General features: G+C 38.2%; 1 protein-coding gene across 1 annotated transcript in view; it reads left to right on the top strand.

Annotated features, from left to right (window-relative positions):
* Positions 1-19387, top strand: part of RELN (reelin) — a gene marked incomplete at both ends in the record, with an annotated part of 285441 nt that overhangs the window by 141353 nt on the left and 124701 nt on the right. Inside the window, 3 exons of the mRNA XM_080343887.1 lie at positions 397-448; positions 15633-15729; positions 18466-18706. Coding sequence (XP_080200013.1) covers positions 397-448; positions 15633-15729; positions 18466-18706 — 390 coding nt within the window. The remainder of the gene's footprint in view (positions 1-396; positions 449-15632; positions 15730-18465; positions 18707-19387) is intronic.

Genomic DNA, 19387 nt, shown 5'->3' with positions numbered 1-19387 from the left:
TCTTATTTGTGCCGGGACAGATAAGTGAAAACCATTCGGTATATACAGATTTATACTAAGCTGACCATGCATCACGGGATTCAGTTTTTCAATCTTCTAAACACTGGTCAAGTGTCAGTGTTTTATGTAAATGTGCTCAGTTTGCAGACATTACTACAGTGAAAAAAAGAAAAACAAACCAAAAGTCTTTGACATATGATGAGATATCAATAATCGAAATGACATAACAGAAATGTCCATGATCATTCAACCTGAAAGGGTTGGTCATTAATAATTTTATGCACTGGAGATCTAGGTATCCAGAGAGTTTCCATGCTTTTGAAGAAAAACAAATGATGAATGTATCGTTTTGCTACTCTAACACAACATCTCTGCTGTTTGCTTTTCCTCCTGTAGACCACCACTGGCCTTAACACAACTACTGCATCCGTCCTTCAATTTTCCCTTGGTAAGTTTACCTCACTCTTTCACCTGAGAAAGTGTAAAAAGTCATTGCTGTAAAGGAAAATGGCCCTCAAGTTCAGGTGCACATTTCTGGTCAATGTTCCACTCAACATGTGGGATTAAAAAAATCTATTAAAAACTGCAGCACATTTAATCATCTCTGAATCTAGAGTTACCTACCTAAACTTTGGAAAGGAGATACTCCAGTTGGTACTCTGATGATGAGTGGCGTAGTCATGTTTGAGTTTGTTGTTGGTTTTGGTTATTTGTGGCTTTTTCGAAGGATTTTTTGGTGGTGGTGTTTGATTTTTGGGTTTTGGGGGGTTTTGTTTGGGTTTTTTGTTTTGGTTTTTTTTTTCCACTTACCTTATAACCCGATGGATAACATTGTAATTTCTTGCTCTTTCTCTGAAGCGTGATTACTGTTTCTAAAGAATGAACTGTTTTAACATTTTAATCCTTTGATATATTCCAAGTTATGGCTAAGTAGTGCTGTTTTTAACACATCTGTACAAACAGGATAGGCAGGACAGAGCAAAACTAAACAGTATTTGCTTAATATTATCAACAGTGTGATTGTATGCTTTATTACTTACAATACCTGCTGTAAGTTATTGCACATTTTCACTGTGTGGTTGTGGCAATGAATTATGGCAGAAGTTGTGACTTGTGCTGAGGGCAAATCGGGAACACACTTCATTTTTTACATCATATCTCAGCGTTCAAGATGTGAAGGAAAAATATTTTTATGATATAAATATTTCAATAAAAAAGCAAGATGGAAATGTAGTCTGCTTCCTCTGTGGACTTCTGGATATGTGCTTCCAAATCATATTGCTATTTTTAAAAAAGTAATTTTCCGAAAGTATCTCAGCAGACATATGATTAAACTCTGGAAGTCTCAGCTGGAAATAAGAGCTCTCAGGTAGCTTGGCAAGTAGCTTGGGTTGGAAATGGATTGGAAATCAAAATCCTAGAAGGCTCAGAAATACATCATTTAAATTTGTTTTTACCTGAAGTTGTTCATTTGACTATTTGAGATCATAACTACCTGTCATCCTGTAACTGACTGCAACGTTAATAGTTCTAAGGAGTGGTATCAATCTTTTTATTTTGAATTACTGTTTTTAAAAAGCCGGAAAAAATGTCTTCATTCCTAAACAGAACTATTGCATAAATATTGGGCACCTCCAGTGAAAACCAGCCTGGAGCCACCGTGCAGTTTCATCCAGCCAGTGCAAAGGGAGCAGCTCACTTGATCTGCTAGAACATGCTGCTCACCCACCGAAGCCCTAACACCCTTGGCCGTGCCCGAGGGGAGCTGACTTTTATAATGCTACAGCTTTGTGATGGTGAAGGAATTTCACTTTTCAGGAAAATTTAAAAAAAATGTATATGGATTATTCTTAAAGTGAACCAGAGTGGTTAACAGCTGTGTGAGCTGAGCAGGTTGGTGTGGAAACGTTTGATGTCACGGCTCGGTGGCTGGTGCCCACTGCGGGTGAACTGCAGAGGGATGCAGCCTCCCAGAAGTTTCAGAATTAGACTTTATATTTCACTAATAGCCTTTGTTCCTATCAGCTGGGGAAGGTCAAATAAAAAATGGTAAGGACAGGCTGAGTAGGAAATACCCTATATGGCATGATTGTCATGAATATATGGTGAGAATAACTTAACATGTACCAGTAGGAACCACTAAAACCCCTGTTATGATGAAGCAGGAGGGGGGTAGATGCACATCTCAGTAAATCAAATTTCAGCCTGAACTTCAAAATGTATCACATTTCCCCATGTGCCTATGCTAGCCTTGAAATACAGATTGGTTTTGTAACTGATAAAAACCGGCATGAGCCAGGGGATTGCTGCTGAGCTCAGCAGTACTTGGCTTTAAAATCATAAATCTAAACTAGGCATTTGTCAGTTTCCGCCTTATTCCCAAATGTCCGATTTAATCATACCCCTATTTAGGGATTCAGCCAAGGGAATTGCCTTTTTTTAAAGAATGTTTAACACTTTCTATCGACCGTGGAATAGCTTAAGCTGTAATCTTTGGGGGATATCTTTATATTAAATTTGTCACCTAGCTTTGGCCACATCAAAGTGCACACCCTTTGATTTCTCTCAGCACTAATTATCAGATGGAATTTTGTATTTGCAGGTATATAACCAGATGAGTACTGGGAAATGAAGCAAAAAATGGTCCTGATTTCACCATAAATCCCAGATCCTTTTAAACTGTGTGGTCAGGAAGGGCAACACCCTAGTGAATTTTTCATTAGTTGACATTCTGTGTCGTTTCCCTCGTGTGTCACCTCTTTGGTAGTCTTGCCCTTTAAAGGGCAAGAGGGTTGAAAAGGCACACTTAAGATCAAGGCTTAATTAGGGTGAAAAGGTAATTAGTAAGGCCTATTCAGCACACAGGACAACTTTAATATGCAGTCTCCTTTCCAAGTGAGAGCAACCTGTCTGCCACACAGCACCCACTTGGAGCCACCCGGAGCTGGTAGCATTGCCTTTTGGTCCTGGGCTGGGGTGATGTTTATATTCACGCACTCTCTGCCTAAGTGTGCAGAAAATTTCCATTACTTTGCATATCTTAATCATCCATGGCTACAGTTCTCCAAGACCAAACCCTGACATGAAAGACAAGACAAAGTCTAGCAGTTTCCTTAATGTTAAGTGGGATTGTTAATTCAGATATTTAAAGCAATGCCTCTGGGCTCTTAGGCCAGAACATCTAATTTGACAGTGTGATATTGCTAGATATTGCACAAAAGCCTCTGGACTCAGCTACGACGCAGTGTTAGTCTGATTCATTAGCTGAAATATTCTCTATTTCTCATTCCAAAGCTCTGACTTTTCCCCTGAGCTACATCCCTGAACTTCTCCAGGGACAAGCATGATCTGTCACTAGCAGAGGCCACTAAGATGGAAGGTGACTCATCGTACTGAGAGGTTAGCAACTGAACTAAGCACAGGAATAGAGACTCATGAGGTCCCAGAAGGAGAAGAGGAAAGGCTTTAAGGAAATGATGCCAAAGTGTGAGGTGTGCAAGAGATTCTGCTCCTGTGTTGTTCCTTGGGTGTCCTCTTCAAGCATACGCTCCCGTGGCTGTGGTGTACGTGGGCTGTGCGTGCTCTATGTGGGGCATTCAGTGTTGGCAGGGTCTTTCCATCCTTCCTTCCTCCACAGTGCTTCTGAGTCAAACACAAAGCTCAAGACTTGGACTCACCTTTCCAAAAAATCATGATAAATTCTGCAAAAGTTGAGTTCCCAAATCTAATAGATTTTTCTTTGGGTGAACCATTAATCTTTACTTTCAGTCACCCTCAAAACTTTCTATGGCACATGAGTGACTTGCAATATTTTCAATTTGTTTCTAATCATAACCAGTCTTTCCCTAATTGATTGAGTTATTATCATTTCATGTGTGCAGCATTTGCTTTGGTTTAATGCAAAAAGAGAATTCGATATTAAATACAAAAGGTGCCATGTAACATGTTACTAAAGCAAAAAAATAATTTGTGTGAATTCCTAAGAATGAAACCTCCCAGCAACTCATTGTTAACAGTTCTGCACACTGCTTTCTGATACACAGAAATAGCACATTTTGACAGAGATTATTTGCTTTCTTAGTCATTGAGATCTTGTAGTGGAGATACTACATTTATGTACTATGTTTATATAAGCATCATTTAATTATCCTATGAAGGACTGCAGTGAACTTAACAGAGAGCTAATGTAAAAAGGAAATTTTAAAAGTATGTAAAATCTTATTCAGAAATCAAGAAATGTGAGGTAAATCTTGAAATCCATCTGTGTCCATGCCCAAGCTATATCAAGAAAAGTTAACTGTAATCTTTCTTTCATTTTATGCTTAATTCAGTCTTCTGAAACACCTTTCTGTTAGCTTAGTGGTGATCATGCCAGAATTCCTGGCATCCAGAAAAGGATGTACAGAAAGTCTGTGACAGCTACCCATTTGCCTTGACACCACAGTTTTTACACTTCAGATTCAAGTGGCAAGACCATGGCATACCTTAAAATGTTGAAATTTATATTCACCGTGACAAATGAAATATCTTGTAAGAAACTAAACATGATGCAGAATAACTCTTTTTGCAATAAATAAAATCATAAAACTAATGGTCCCTAAAGTTCTGGAGGGCACTGAGAGTACTACTGAGCAGGCAAAGAAGGTGCTGCTCTCTACCAGCATTATTCGCTGTTAACATAAAAGACTCAAAGAGGCAGGATGCATGAGCAAAGGTAATCTTCAGTGCCTGGACAACCAACAGGCTTGACACTGGAAATTCCTTAGGTATCTTTGCTGCAAGGATCATATGTTTATTCCCTGCTATTGGTGGAGAAAAGACTTGATATGAAGAAAAACATGCATCTAGCACATCGGTCTTCATTAAAAACACAGTTTCCAGTTTGGGGTTTTAGTAGTAGACTTTAATCTGGGAGAGTTCTTCATGATTTTACCAGATGGACTCTGCTTGTCCTCACAGGAAAATTCCAGTGTGTATTACCCAAAAGATGAGTCACTCATGTTATTATAAGGACATGGTTCTGGAACCAGAAGCATTTGGACCTTACTCATAGAGTAAGAATGGCCCTTTTTTCTTGTAGCTTCTGAGATAGAATGGAATAGAATAGAACGGAAGAGAAGAGGATGGAATGGAATGGAATGGAATGAGAATAGAATAGAATAGAATAGAATAGAATAGAATAGAATAGAATAGAATAGAATAGAATAGAATAGAATAGAATAGAATAGAATAGAATAGAATAATTTCAGTTGGAAGGGACCTACAATGATCATCTAGTTCAATTGCCTGACCATTTCAAGGCTGACCAAATGTTAAAGCATATTAGCGTCTTTCACATCACCCAGTTACTTCTCTGCCATCTGTTGCTATTGTCCCTTCCATTGTTCCAACGTATTTTGTCTAAACATCCATCAGATGACCAAGTTTATTGTTGATTACAAGGATATTTAACAAAGATAAAACCTACAGGGTTCCATATGAATAAAACAAATTTATTACAATCACTAACAATACCTACTTGCAGCTCATCAACCTCCCCTAATACCTTTCTAGTGGAACCCTATAGCAAGGACAAATATGTTTTTAATTATTAATTATTGTATTTAGTACAGTTGAAATATTATTGAAGAAAAATTATTATTGGTATTCAGCTATTCAGGACTTTTTGGTAAGGACAAATCCCCACTAATTCTGGGTGCAGAGACATTACTTGGGTGGTCTTTCAGTGGTAACCCCTTTGTCCATATTTTCTATCTTCCCCAAAAGGAAAAAAAAAATGCTAAACTTTCTGGTTTTGTGTGCATAAATATCTCATTTACAATATTATTGTATAATCACTAAAACCAGTGACAAATCTAATAATTCCTCCAGTCTTGTTCAACACACTTTCCACTCTTGCAACTTTGTTTTCTGTTTGAGTAATCACCCCTGTCTTCACTTCAAATTTCTTGAGCTTTTTAAATCCATCAGACCATCAGCTGTACTTCACTGAAGAGTAATTGTATTACCTGCAATGACTTTATACTGACAATTTTTAAGAGGTGAGGTGCATGTGCAATGTATATGCCAAGAACTTCCCATTATCTTAATTTATTTACAGTCTGTTCTTAATACTGGCTGATTTCACAGTCCTCTGTCAGGGAGAAAACTGTTTAAAACATACTGTTGATTGCTTTTAGTTTACCATATGAGTAAGAGTCATTGATTTGGATGCAGATCTTTGACATAACAGTTCCAAAAGGGGTTTTATGTCATGTCCTGCCTCACCCTAAGACATCAGGTTAGTGAATTGTTAGCCAGCAACCTCCATTACTTTTCCTGAACTATCAAGATTGCTGTGATCTGCATGAGAGCTGTTTTACTCAGCAAATTGTGGGCTAAGGGTGTCAGTGGTGTTTGTTGAAGACAAAGCACAGACAGTGCTTATCACATTCAATAAAAAGATTGTGGGTTTTTTTTCCTAGCTTAGTTATTTTCCTTCATCTTTTGTAGTGGCAATTTGCTTTCGTTACCAGTGTATGTCTTGTAGAATTAAATTATAAAATGTAATTGATCGAGTAGATAATGGAAGTACTACTTTTTTATCCTGATGCATATTCAAAATACAGATTATTATAATTATTATTTATTAATAATAATAACCAGTATTGTTGAATGTGCCTTTTGGATTAGTCCACAGCTGCCAAGCTTCTGTGCTTCAGAAAACACATTTACTTCCTTATTAACCTCAGCAAATAGAGGACCACAATGGATAAAAACCAGTCTTCAAAAGTTATCTAATTACTTAAAGAGTGCAGCTGCTTCACTGACCACCATGTATTTCTGGGGAGGAAACGTCCTCTCTCCAGGCTGTCCCCGAGAGCAGCATCTGGAGGGCCCTGCAGAGCATCTGCGCAGGATGGTGATTCCTTCTCCTTCCTGCCAGAAACATCTCTACTCCACTTTGGCTCAACCACGTGAACAGTGATGACTGCATGTGGCTCCATGGAACAATCTGAAGACACTTATCATTTATATTTTTATCATGTTTTAATACAGTTCTGGTGGCAGCTGTTATAGTGACAGTACTGCTTTTATGACATCTGTTTATCCTCTGCTTGGATTCAGACCACTCGATAGAAATTCACACACCCAAATATGTTTTGTTAAATTGGCCTTAGCTTTGGCTGAGAGGAACCATTGCTGACGGTTTTCTCTCAATTTCCAGTTTTGTTCAGTTAGTTTTACAATTAGCAGAAGCTATCAGATGACTAACAAATGCTGTAATAACCATTTTCTGAAGTAGCACTGGACTTGCCCTCAGCTGAACTGGACAGACATGAGCAATTTCCTTCAGAATTGCTAAGAAAATTTACTCACATGTCTCTAGAGAAATAACAAAGAGAAAAATAAGCCCGTTTTGAATTCAGCGTGGAAGAATATTTGATCTTTTAAACCCCTCACTATCTTGTTAGCTGAACACACAAAAAAAAACTCATGGAAAAACTGTGGCGCCAAATGTTGTGGGCGTGTTGAGGCACCTTGTCACTTTAGTCACCTGCACAGACGACTTCCTTCAGTCACCCAAACTTCTCCTGCTCCAGTATCTTCCAGGAAGGAGCAGGTTAGGTGTGCAGGCATGGCATGTCCATGCAGTCGTGCTGATAGTGGTACCAGCAGCAAAGAGGCTGGCCAGTTCTGGTGGCCACAGGACAGACAGATTATCTTGCATTAGGCAAATGTGGAGCACTTCTGGGCTAGCATGAGGTTCTAAAGGATTTCTTTGCTGAAAAACTGCCTAATAAATATTGTGTTAGAACCCTGTATAAACTGAGCTTATATAATGCATAAAACCAGTTTTTACAATAGGTAATTTAAAGCACTAGTGCCCATAAGAAATGAGATTATGAAATTAAGCTTGATTGTTGCTATATTTAGATCCAGTCCCTTCTAAGCAGCAAGAACAGAGCACCGAATGTATCTTGAACCCCCCAGCTTGTTTTATCTTAATTTCTTTCCTATATACTTGGGAAAAGCTTGAGAATTTGATGTAATTCAATGCCAAAATTGGTGTCATTCACCATTCTGTATTTATTCTGCTTGCTTCATTTTCCAGTTTCCCCCTGATAAAACAATATTAAGGTTTTTGTCTTGCCACACAAATTGCCATTTGCTGTCACCTGACATGAAAACCGCTAGTTTCACCTTCCTGGTGGAAAAGTCCTTTGTGTAGATGCGTAGGTTATAAATTACATCTAATGTGAAAGAATAAGACATGTAAGTAACATCATCTAGCACACTTCACATAGCACGTGGAAATGTTAGGTGCTGTTTATTGATTTTGCTGAGTTATACAGGAGGGGCTGCCTAGATAATTCCTTGATTGAAACCAGGGTTTAAAGTTAATGCCCTATTTGAAAGACATTTTAACAGCCTTGGGGCAAAATGATTTGTGTTGTTTTGGCTAGCCCAAGGTTACAACGAAATACTGTCTTTATTACTTCCATACCAGGGCTTCTGTGCCTCTGTTAGGAATTAAAATGTGAGCATTGCAGATTTACACTACGGAGAAAAGCAGAGAAGATAGAGAGAGCCTCAGGATTCAGAGCCAGGGCAGGTGGCTGAGCCATGGCCTTGCAGCCAAACACAGGCCATTACAGAATTGCTTGCTGCAAATAATAAACGCTGGATTACAGACTGACTTTCATCTTAATCCTGCTCATGTCATTGTATGGGGATAACACTTTTGCATGATTAAAATTGTCCTTTTTTGTATTAACTCAAACAACAAAGCTCCTGTAGATCCCAGGGAAGGCAGGGGGAAACAGAGAAGCCCCCAGCTCAGCAAAACGCCTCTGGGTCTCTCTCCAGTGGGGGAGGAAGGGGGTTTCCATGAAAGCAAAAACAGATAAAAATAGAAAATAGCCTATTAGGAACTACAGAAAAAGGTTTTCGCCAAACCAGTTATTATTTACTCACATACAAAGCTAGAAGCAGATAATCAGTTTTATAGGTTTCAGAAAAGAGCCCTTAGCTCAGGACTTGGCTTGAGAAAATATATTTCCCAGATTATCTTGGTGCCTGGGAATGCCACTAAAGCAGGCAAGGAAAGTACTTTCACATTTTTATATTCAAGATATCTCCTTTTACACAGCAGTTCTTAGGACCAATGTATGTTTTCTACTGGCTCTGGACTGGCTGTAGGGATCTAAATAAAACGTCATGTACCTTCCTGCAGCATTATGAGCACCTTATGTTCTTGATTATTGACCTTCAGAGCTGACCCGGGCTGCTAAACAGGTTTAAACAAAATGTACTTTTCTACTTATCAATACATATTACTGTTCTATTGAACTACTTTAAGTTGGTGTAACTTAAATTTTGCCCAGCTTCAATGGAAGACCACCTCTCATATAGAGGATCTGCACATAATCTGATATTAAGTACTTAATGGCAATAATGTTGAAGCAGGCAATATAGGTATACAAGTAGAAAATTCTTGCTGACCACTGGGCTTGCTGCTTGGTCAGACATTCAAGAACCACTGTCAGAGTATTTCTGGGGAGTTAATGATATTATTGTTTCAGTAGCTGTAATTACTGGGTGTTCATTACATCTTGGTCTTAACAAGTTCACTGACTTTGCCTTCAGCAAGGCACTCTACACAATGTTAATGCACTTAAGAATGTGGTTAAATTTAGAAGCATCATTTAATTATTTGTTTGGCAACAGGCACATTACCCAAGTACATACCTGCTGGCTGTATCTCAGAAAGAGATGCTATAAACAGCTGAGCATCTTTACATCAGAATGCATTGGAAACTGGCATAAGGGAAATACAGCTTTCTGCCTGGCTTATTTTTCTGTCCTTAATGTGCTCAACAAAAAAAAAAAAAAGAAGTATGAATTGTGATCTGATCTTCTCCATTAGAAGATAGCAAATTTATGTGAGCACAGGAAGCACATCATATCTCTGACTATAAATAGACTAAGAGGAAGTTTTGCCAGATAAGTATTTCCTCAGACTGTACTTCTCATCTAAAGGAAATTAGCTGCATTAATTCTTTAAAAGTACATTTACTGTTATTGGGAATCCTGGAAGGAGGCTTGTGGGAAGGGACCATGGAATGTCATCTGCTCCAGTGCTGCCCCCATGCTCCAGCCAGGACCACCTTCTAGGCAAGGACAGCTGGCCCATCAGGATTTGACCTCCGATTACATTTTAGGACTTCATTTCTGAAGTAATTCTAATTAATTTTTGTCAAATATATTTACTAATTATTCTTCTCATCTTGTACAGTTTTATGGTGGAGGCTTTTAGCAAGACTTCCAACCCTTTATTTTTATTTAGATATAACTACCTAGCATTTCTAAAATGAAACAACATAAAGCTGCCAGTGGACAAAAAGCTAGTTGCTCTCTGAAACCTGCTGAAAATAAATAGTTGAGTCTGCATTTCAAAATTCTTAATTCTCACCAAAAATAGAATATAACTGATTTTTACCAAAGGCAAACACCATTGACTTTTTTTTTTTTTTCTACTGGCAGGTATTTGTCTCCGATTGTTTATGAGAACACATAAAGGGACACAGAGAGTCAAAATGCTCTACTCACAAGGGAGAAAAAAGTAGTCAGCAATAAAAATACTTAATAATGGAAAATAATGGAAATAATCCATGAAACGATAGACTAAAATTACAAAGTAGAAAACAGTCCTTGCATTTTTTCATTTGAAGATTTTTTGCACTTAAAATATTTATCTGTGGTCTGAACATCTGAAAAAAAAAGGATCCATGGAGTGTTCATTATACCAGGCTGTATGGTTCATTAATTTGGAAAAAAGTATTAGAAAGCTGGCCAAATTTGACCACTAGCAATTTACACTACCCAGTTTGGCTTAATTCAAGTGATATCAGCAAATCATAATCCTTAGCAAACACTAATCATTATTCATCACATTAGCAAAATGAATGAAAGCAATCCTCTAGCATTAGATAAACATGATTCTTTTCAGCTCCCTTTTGTTTTTCAGGCCACAGGACACAATTCAAACCCTTCTACAGGTTTTTTTTTTGTAAATTTTTGTTGCACAGTTCCACATTAGATTCATTCTTCTTACAGCCAGCATTAGATATCTCATCTGCTTATCCACAGAAGCACTCGCAGGAACTATCAAGAGGTTGTCAAGAGGCAGAGGACGTCACAGGCTGTAAGGAGCAAAATATTGCTTCCCTTGCAGATGGCACCCGGTTTTATCTCAGCAAAACACCAGCTTCTAATCAGCGTTGTCAAGAAATCTTAGAGACCAGCAGCCATATGACTCGGGTTTCTGTAAATCTGACACAGTTGGAGGCAAAGCCATAGTGAGAATTAATTTTGCCTGCCATTGTCAGCCTGGATACAAATAACTGAATACCTGGCTACAAATACCTGGCATGAAGTGCCTTCATAACATCTCTCCTGAAATATTAACTCTATGCTCTTAGTACTTCCACCTACATGAAATTTTTTAAAATAAAGTATATAAATTATTCGCTATTACTTTAGGCTGCATGGAAGGAAACCAAAATCAGCCTAACAAGGCTTAGAGAAAAAGGCAGAAGTCATCACCATCTCCATTGGACATGTTGCAGGTGGTCAGTGCTAGTCAGGTCCTGGCTACGGGTTACTAATCCTCTGAAACAAGTAGCAAAGCAACTGAGAAACGTACTTCTATTTCCCTATTGTATTCTTTCCTATTTGTTTTAGGTAGAATAAACAAAGCAGCAGTCAGGAGCTGTTTAGCATTCTCATGTTTTGCCAGTCAAAGCCCTCCCCTATTAGCATCAGTGTCTGGATTCAACTTTAAGCAAACTTTATTTTATTAAAATCTGCTTTGGGGCAAAATCAAAGCTTGTAAAGCATAAGCCAAATATACTAGTGTTTCAGAATATTCAGTATGTGAAAATAGCTGAGTTTTATAACAGAAGTTGTGCGTTGTTTTTGATAACAGGCAAAATTGCTGTCTGGTCTTCGAATGTATCATTTAAAATTAAATCCATTAAGATTGTGTCTATTTTAGCTTTTTTCCAAAAGTTTTAGAAGTCTCTGAACTTCAAATAGAAGCCTATCAGAAGGAGTAAAATAACTTCAAAGGAGAAAATTACTTTGTTCCTGAAACCCAAGGACGAGCTTGCCTATACATATGTAGATTAAAAAAATAAGCTGTTCTTGGTTGGAGCCATAATCTCACCAAGGTATCAGTTTTGCTGCAACATACTTGGATTAAGAAAAAAACATGCATTTTTCTCTAATGTAATAACTCACTAATGCAGACTTCTTTATGGTAGTCATTGTGCGTGTTTTATCACACATTTTCATGGCTAATTCAAAACGTGGGCATTCTTGATTTAAAACAAGACTACTCCAATGTCATTTAAAAGGTTTTATGTCACCTTGTACAACTTTTTCTTTGGAGGACAGGGCGGGTATGAGGATTTACAGCTGGCCATGCTGCCCCTGCTGCTCTGCTCAGGGCTGACAAGTGGTTTATGATGATGGCTGGAAGTAGTGTGCAGGACACAGCCCATCCCTGGGGGAATTTGCCCTCGGTTCCATGTTACCACTTGAATTTTGATCATCTGTTTGTTCACAGAGTCAGAGTATAGATTTCTGCAAAATTATTTCAATAATTCTAGTTTAGGTTTACTGAAATAATAGTAATATGAAGTAATATTAATAGTATTAAGTAATATTGAAAGTAATATTGAAAATTATGTTGAAAGCCGGTGATTTTCAATACTATCTCAGTAAACCCTGTCCTGGAGTGCAGCTGCGTGTTCACTTTCCTCCATTTTCTTGGGAAGAAACTCTCAATGTAAGCAAAGATGAATATTGCTTTTACAAAAGACCCAAACTCCAGATCCACATGCTGCTTCTATATTAAAAAAAATAAAATTTAAAAAAAAAATAAAGTTTCAATGGCAAAGAATAAGTCCTGAACCTTGTTGATGATTTTTTTCAAATGGGTGAATCTATTTCTTTTATCAGTTCAGTTTTTACAGAATTAGACACTTAAAAGGTAAATCATCTTGCTATCTTGTGTTTTTGAATCAAGAATATCAAAACATATTTGTCATCACAACCAGTAACTGTTGCTTACATTTACCTTTATGACTTTCCCAAACTAATTTTAATCTCAATACAACCTGTTCTGCTTATTAACATGATCATAAAACACTGTTCTTGTCTCCTCTTTTTTCATTCTGTCTCCATTGCTCCCATTACAGTAACTCAAGTTCATTACCACATCTACCTTGCAAAGCCCTTTTTTAGTGGCCCCATTTCTCTTAAGCAATAATTTTGATCTTCATCGCACAGTTCAAGAGCACTCAGATTTAACAGACAGCGTTTTCGTGTTTGTTGTACTGACAGAGAACACTCATTTCCTATAATATTTGCAGTATGGGCAGCAAATAAGGTCTTCTCCACTTTTCTAGCAGCATATTTGGACTCGACTTTTTTGAAGAGTGCTGTACCAAAAGTTGATTGTAAGACTAGCTGAAATGGCACATGTTGTAAAGTCTATATTGCTGGTTATTTTTACTGTTTATGTTCCTTTAATTTCTGTTTAACAGAAAACTCAGTATGTTGCTGTTTTTCCTCACAGCTTCTGGCCAGCCAAAGTGGTTAAACTGGCTGAAGTTCACTGATTTTTTGAACAGAATTCCCCCGAAATATTATGAACGAGTGTGATTAAGGGTTGGAACTCCTAAATGCCACATAAGTAGGAACCGACAGCAGATGTCACTCAGTAAAGTAGACCATCTCAGCAGATGGGCAAATATGAAATGCAAAGGCTTTTCTTGACATCATTTGGTTTTAATATGATGGAAATAAAATGCCTTGTCAGTAAAATACAACCAGACAGTTGCTTTGTAGTCATTTTGGGTACATGGCTGGTAATTCAGAATCCTGCTGCCTTTGCAATATTAATTATTCTGTGCCTCGTTACAGCGAGAATACGTGTCAGACCAGCTGAACGTACCACATGCAGCTGGAGTGCCTCGGAAGTATCTGTTCCTCTATTCACAGTTTAACATCAGTGAAAGATACAAGAAAGCAACTTTGTGGGTCATTTCCAGGATACTAGTTGATGTATCAGGCAAAATTATAGAGATGGGGTTTCATCCCACGTTTTGGGGTGTTTTTCCCCCTGCAGCAAATGTGATGTGTACCCCAGAGCAGAAGAGCAGTTCTGAGGAGCTGGGAATGTGAATGGCCTCAGGGGAGCTAGGGCTGCAAGCGCTGTGCTTAATGACATATGTTCCCATTAAAACGTGTAAGCTGTTCTCTTGTACAAGTGGTTAACACCTTTTTAATCAGGCCATTTATTTCATTACAAAAATAAGCACTCTGAGTTGGAAAACAGTACTATTTTATGGGCAGCAGTTTCCACATCTGGGTATATATATATACAACTATACATATATAAAAATATGTATATACATAACTTTCAATGTGACGGAACATATCTGAAGCACACATAAACATAGCATACTACTCATAGCACATATAATACATACTCCTACTGTGAGTAAAGCTGTGGTACTCACTAGTATCCTGATGCCATCAGAGGTGCTATGTGAGAGCTGCTTCTCTTAAATGCAGAAGGTGGCTGATGTCTGCTGCTTCGAGCCTCACTTTTCAACATACTTATGAAGTAGAAATTTTGGTCTTTGGAGCACAGTTTAGGATTTGCCTATTTCACTTGGTGTTGAATTTTCCAAGATGGATGAATTATCTGGTGTCTGAGGAAAAATAGTATTTTTTTTTAATGTATTTAATCACCACTCAGGTTGTTTATCATGTTTTCTAGGTTGTATTTTTCAATCCCTGCTTTTGTTGAGTTGACTGCCCCCTTTATTAATTGTTAAGCGCATCTTTTGTGACAACACCCAGAAGGCACCCTTTTATAAATCAAAAGTAAATATATTACCCTACCTTGCAGGGGTGCCATAAGGCTTAATTAGTTCATTTTTGTAAAGTGTTCTGAGATTCCCAGATCAGCATCAAATGTTTATTATTAATTATAAGCTCTAGTGAGTATATTGGATGATTTCTTAATTTAATTCTCTTCAGGCATCCTTAAAATAACTAATTTTACAATGTCTTTATTCCTTTAAATTCCTAAAGCACATTTGCTCTTGGCACATGTAGTTCTGTATACATTTTCCTATCACTTTCTGTATTTTTAGTTCTGGATCTTTTTTTCTATATAATAATATGAAAAACAGTCTTTTGCTGTTTTCCTTATGAATTCAGCTATGTGGATTATTCTCTAATAAGAAGGTTTTGTTTAAACATTATATGGTGTTTTTTTTCCTACAGCGGGGGGTGTTAAGTAATTTACTTGGCTTCCCCTGGGAAATTTGCAGAGATTACATGGCACTACTGTGATTTATCATTTCTACTTTATTTCTGACTCATAAAGCATGCATTATTTTGTGTTTACCTTCAGCAACAGATCACAGGAAATTTCATCATCAATCAAAGCGCTTTAAAATCGGGAGAAGCGATGATGTGACAAAGGCGCAGTTGGCAACTGTGGTTATTGGAGGATCATTTATTGCTTCATTGTGTCGTAACGCTTCTCATTTTATTGCTTTTCCCAGGATCAGGTTCATGTCGCTTTAGTTACTCAGATCCCAGCATCACCGTGTCCTACAGTAAGAACAGTTCTGCAGATTGGACTCAGCTGGAGAAAATTAGGTTTGTTACAGCTTTTTAATCATTTTCCTGCTTTCTGGCTGAGCAGGTGATGTTTAAACCTGGCTCTTTTAAAACTTGTTTTAATTGTTAACTTTTCTGTGCCTGCTTGTTCATGCACATCAAAAGATGAGGGGCGAAACTGTCATCACTAAACCTAATTTCAGAACTGCTACTGGGTTTAGTAAATCACAATTTCATCCATTGATGATGTGGGAGGTAAGGAAGGGAATGACTTCAGAGTTGAAATGTGACTCCAATAAAACCCAAAACTTTGATGACTTTTGTATTTTAGCACCGCTTTTAATTTCAGCAGGAGCCATAATTTATAGTGTCACAAGTTTCTACTTTGGTAAAATAAATGTTCAATAAAAAGAGTTTATAGTTTAATATAAACTGTTGGCTCCTAACACTCTTAACACCAAGATTATGGTGAATTATGCCTTGTTTTTAAACAAACTCGTTTACGTGAAAGCACAAAGGATTATGAATGGGGATTTAAATATCTTTTATTGCAATATGCACACCTTTAAATAGAGAGTCAGTGTCAGAGGTGTTTTGTTCCAAGAGAGCAGAACCAGCATTTTATTAGATAATATTAGGAAAGGTATTTTGTGCATTGGCATGTAAACATAGTTAAACAGCTGGGGAAGAAAAAATGCCATTCATATGTAATGTCCTCATAGCATCTCAATCTGCTCTCTTGCATTACCTTAGTATCTGTCATTTGCTTGAGCCTATTTTCAGTCTACTGAGACAATTTGCAGAGTGAAAGATGACTTAACTTTTGATGAGTAAGCAGAACTCTATTTGCAGGGCTGTGGAGTTCAGTATCTCATCCTCCCACTCCTTGTGGGAGTGGGATTATTATTTCATTGATGAAGGCACAAATTACGAACAATTTCAGTAAAACTAATGGTGCTAATTCTTATCTCAGAAAAATATAAAGCAAGAGTAACTTTACTGCAGCCACTGGAGTTGCCTCACAGTAACCACACAATACTTCTTTTTTCTCATGTAGATGCAAAATTATGCACCTAGTCCATACCATCAGTTCAGTTACGCTCATAGCTCTGCAAAACACGAAACTCAACATTTGTGATGGTGCAAATAGACGCTCTTGAAACCAAATTTTTTTGAAGATAATGCACATACGGTTTGATCTGTGTTCCTTTAACTTTGCTGGAGCTGGCAGTAGAAAATTGGTCAACAGAGCAATGTCATGCAAAGTGGAGAGGATGAATTACGAAAGGATGCTTGTTTCTCCTGTGGTTCATATGAATTACAGAAATTATTTGAATGTGCTCCAGTGGCTTCACTACATGCAGCTCCGAGGAATGGTGGGAGAACTGGGGAGAGGTGGGATAGGAGAGTGGCTCTGAAGGGAAGGTCTTGTGTCAGTGGGTGTTGTGTTGGTTTGCCTGTGGGTGTTGCATCGGTGTGTTGGTGGGTGGCGTGTCAGTGTGTGCTGTATCGGTATGTGCTGTGTCGGTAGGATTTCAGCTCTGGACTCCCAGGAGGGAGGGGAAGGATCTCTCAGGGAAGGTGGGAGCCGTGCATGGGCTTGGGGAGAAGCAAGGACAATGTCTCAGAGCTGTGCTGCAGTGGAGCATGACAGACAAAATGTTTAGCAAGTGCAGGGTGGTTTGTGGGGGAACATTCTAGGTTCCCAATACAGGCCCAATACAGTTGCTTTTTGATATTTCACTAGACTCCAATGTTTTGCTTTACAAAGAGAAGTTCCTCTATTTTGTCTTATTTAGACAATTGGTGCCTTTTTTCCCTGAAAGCCCTGACAAACTATAAACGCACCAAAGCATCACTACCAGGGCAGAAACTAGGTTGAGTAGCTGACATCTTGCAAACCCTCATTTTGTATCTCCTTGCAGCCTGAGGTTCAAATGTAGCTAGTGCCCTTGCTGGATGATTAACAAAACAAAAATAATAATTCTCACCGCCCTTTCCTTGCACATAGACCTCAGTCCTGTCCATTGCTAGCAGCAATGTTAAGACATTTACCCAGAGCTTGGGGTGAACCTCAGTCCTTTCACAGCTCTGAGGGTGGCTTTGGGAAACAGAGCTCAAAGCCCTGATCAGTGCCTGATCATATAACACTCCAAGTCTGCCTCTCCTCCCCACATTTTCCATTTTCAGCAGTGAGAGAGAGAACAAGTGGATTGTTTCCTCTGTATTGTTTTTGAAGCAGAAAGTGAAAAGAAAGGCGTGGGATTGGAAGGACAGGTTTGTCAGAGAAAATTCACCCTGAAATTTCCCTCTGGCCATTCTGCTTTATCTGAATCTGTGAGTTCATAGAATTCATGTGTTTCTTTTGGAAAAAGCTTATTTTTGTAAAACACTTCCTTCACATTTCCTTTTGGCCATATCTGCAAAATACCCAGTCACCTAGGAGCTGTGACCACCATAGAGTATGAATGTTGCCCTGCTCTTTCTTCCTGCCCTCCAAACATTTGCATTGATCTGTTATTTATTGCCTTAGCTTGCACTTTCTTTGAAGCAAGGCCATCTGCTCAGGCTGTATGTGGACTCTAGTGGGACTCTGCCTCAGGGCAGGTATTAATATTTTCTGATTTCCACTGAAGATTTATCAGTATACAACAAACATCATTATCATACATACATCAGCACAACCATGTCATACCTGGTAAATGTGTTGAATGAGGAAAAGGCATTCCTGTCTGTGGCTTAAACTTGGTCTAATTCCATATCATTGTCTTTCAGCGCTCCTTCCAATGTCAGCACCATCATCCACATTTTGTACCTTCCTGAAGATGCTAAAGGGGAGAACATCCATTTTCAGTGGAAACAGGATTATGTTCATGCTGGTGATGTGTATGAAGCCTGTTGGGCATTGGACAACATCCTGATCATAAATGCTGCTCACAAAAAAGTTGTGTTAGAAGATAACCTTGATCCTGTGGATACTGGCAACTGGCTTTTCTTTCCTGGGGCCACAGTTAAGGTTAGTCTGATATTTTATGGCTTATTGCTACTCTTGTATGGAGAAGACGACAGCAACATCTAACCAAACTCTGAACACAAAAGGATATTTAGGCCATTCCATCTGCTTCTAGAATTGGGCTTTTTACTTTGTTTTTACCTCTTCTCTGTCCCACCAGGGATTTCTAGAACAATGCAACTTCTCTCCCATGACGACAATCAAATGACAGTTTATACTGTCATGTCAAAGATCACGTAACAGAAAATGGGAAACAGCTTCCTTTTAGCAAAACAGTCCAATATTTTTGAAACAAATTCAAATCTCTCTGTTGCATAATTTGAAATTTACCTGTTTGTTTATCTTGGTGCTGTTTGGCTACTGCTACTTACTTTGTCACAAACCAAGACAAAAAAAAAATATGGTTTCCCATTTTTTCTGACTGTGAATATCACATCCCTGTTGCGGCATGCATTCAGTTAGTGGCTGCTCCTTTAAAGTCACTTTCTCGGTAAGATCCTGTTTTGATATATGGTCTCTATATAAGATATAGGAGATCCAGCAAGACCATACTACCTTAGGACAAACTCCAAGGAGCCCCACAAGTTCTCTGTGCATAAAGTTCCTTCAAATGTAGGGTTGTTCAACATTTGATAATCAGCTGGATTCTTGCTTTCTGTGTTTTCAACCAGCCAGAAGTTGAAG

The sequence above is a fragment of the Nesoenas mayeri genome, assembly GCF_963082525.1.
Source record: "Nesoenas mayeri genome assembly, chromosome: 1".
NCBI classification, from domain to species: domain Eukaryota; kingdom Metazoa; phylum Chordata; class Aves; order Columbiformes; family Columbidae; genus Nesoenas; species Nesoenas mayeri.
The sequence above is the reverse complement of the archived record's forward strand: the minus strand, read 5'-3'. Positions and strand labels throughout refer to the sequence as shown.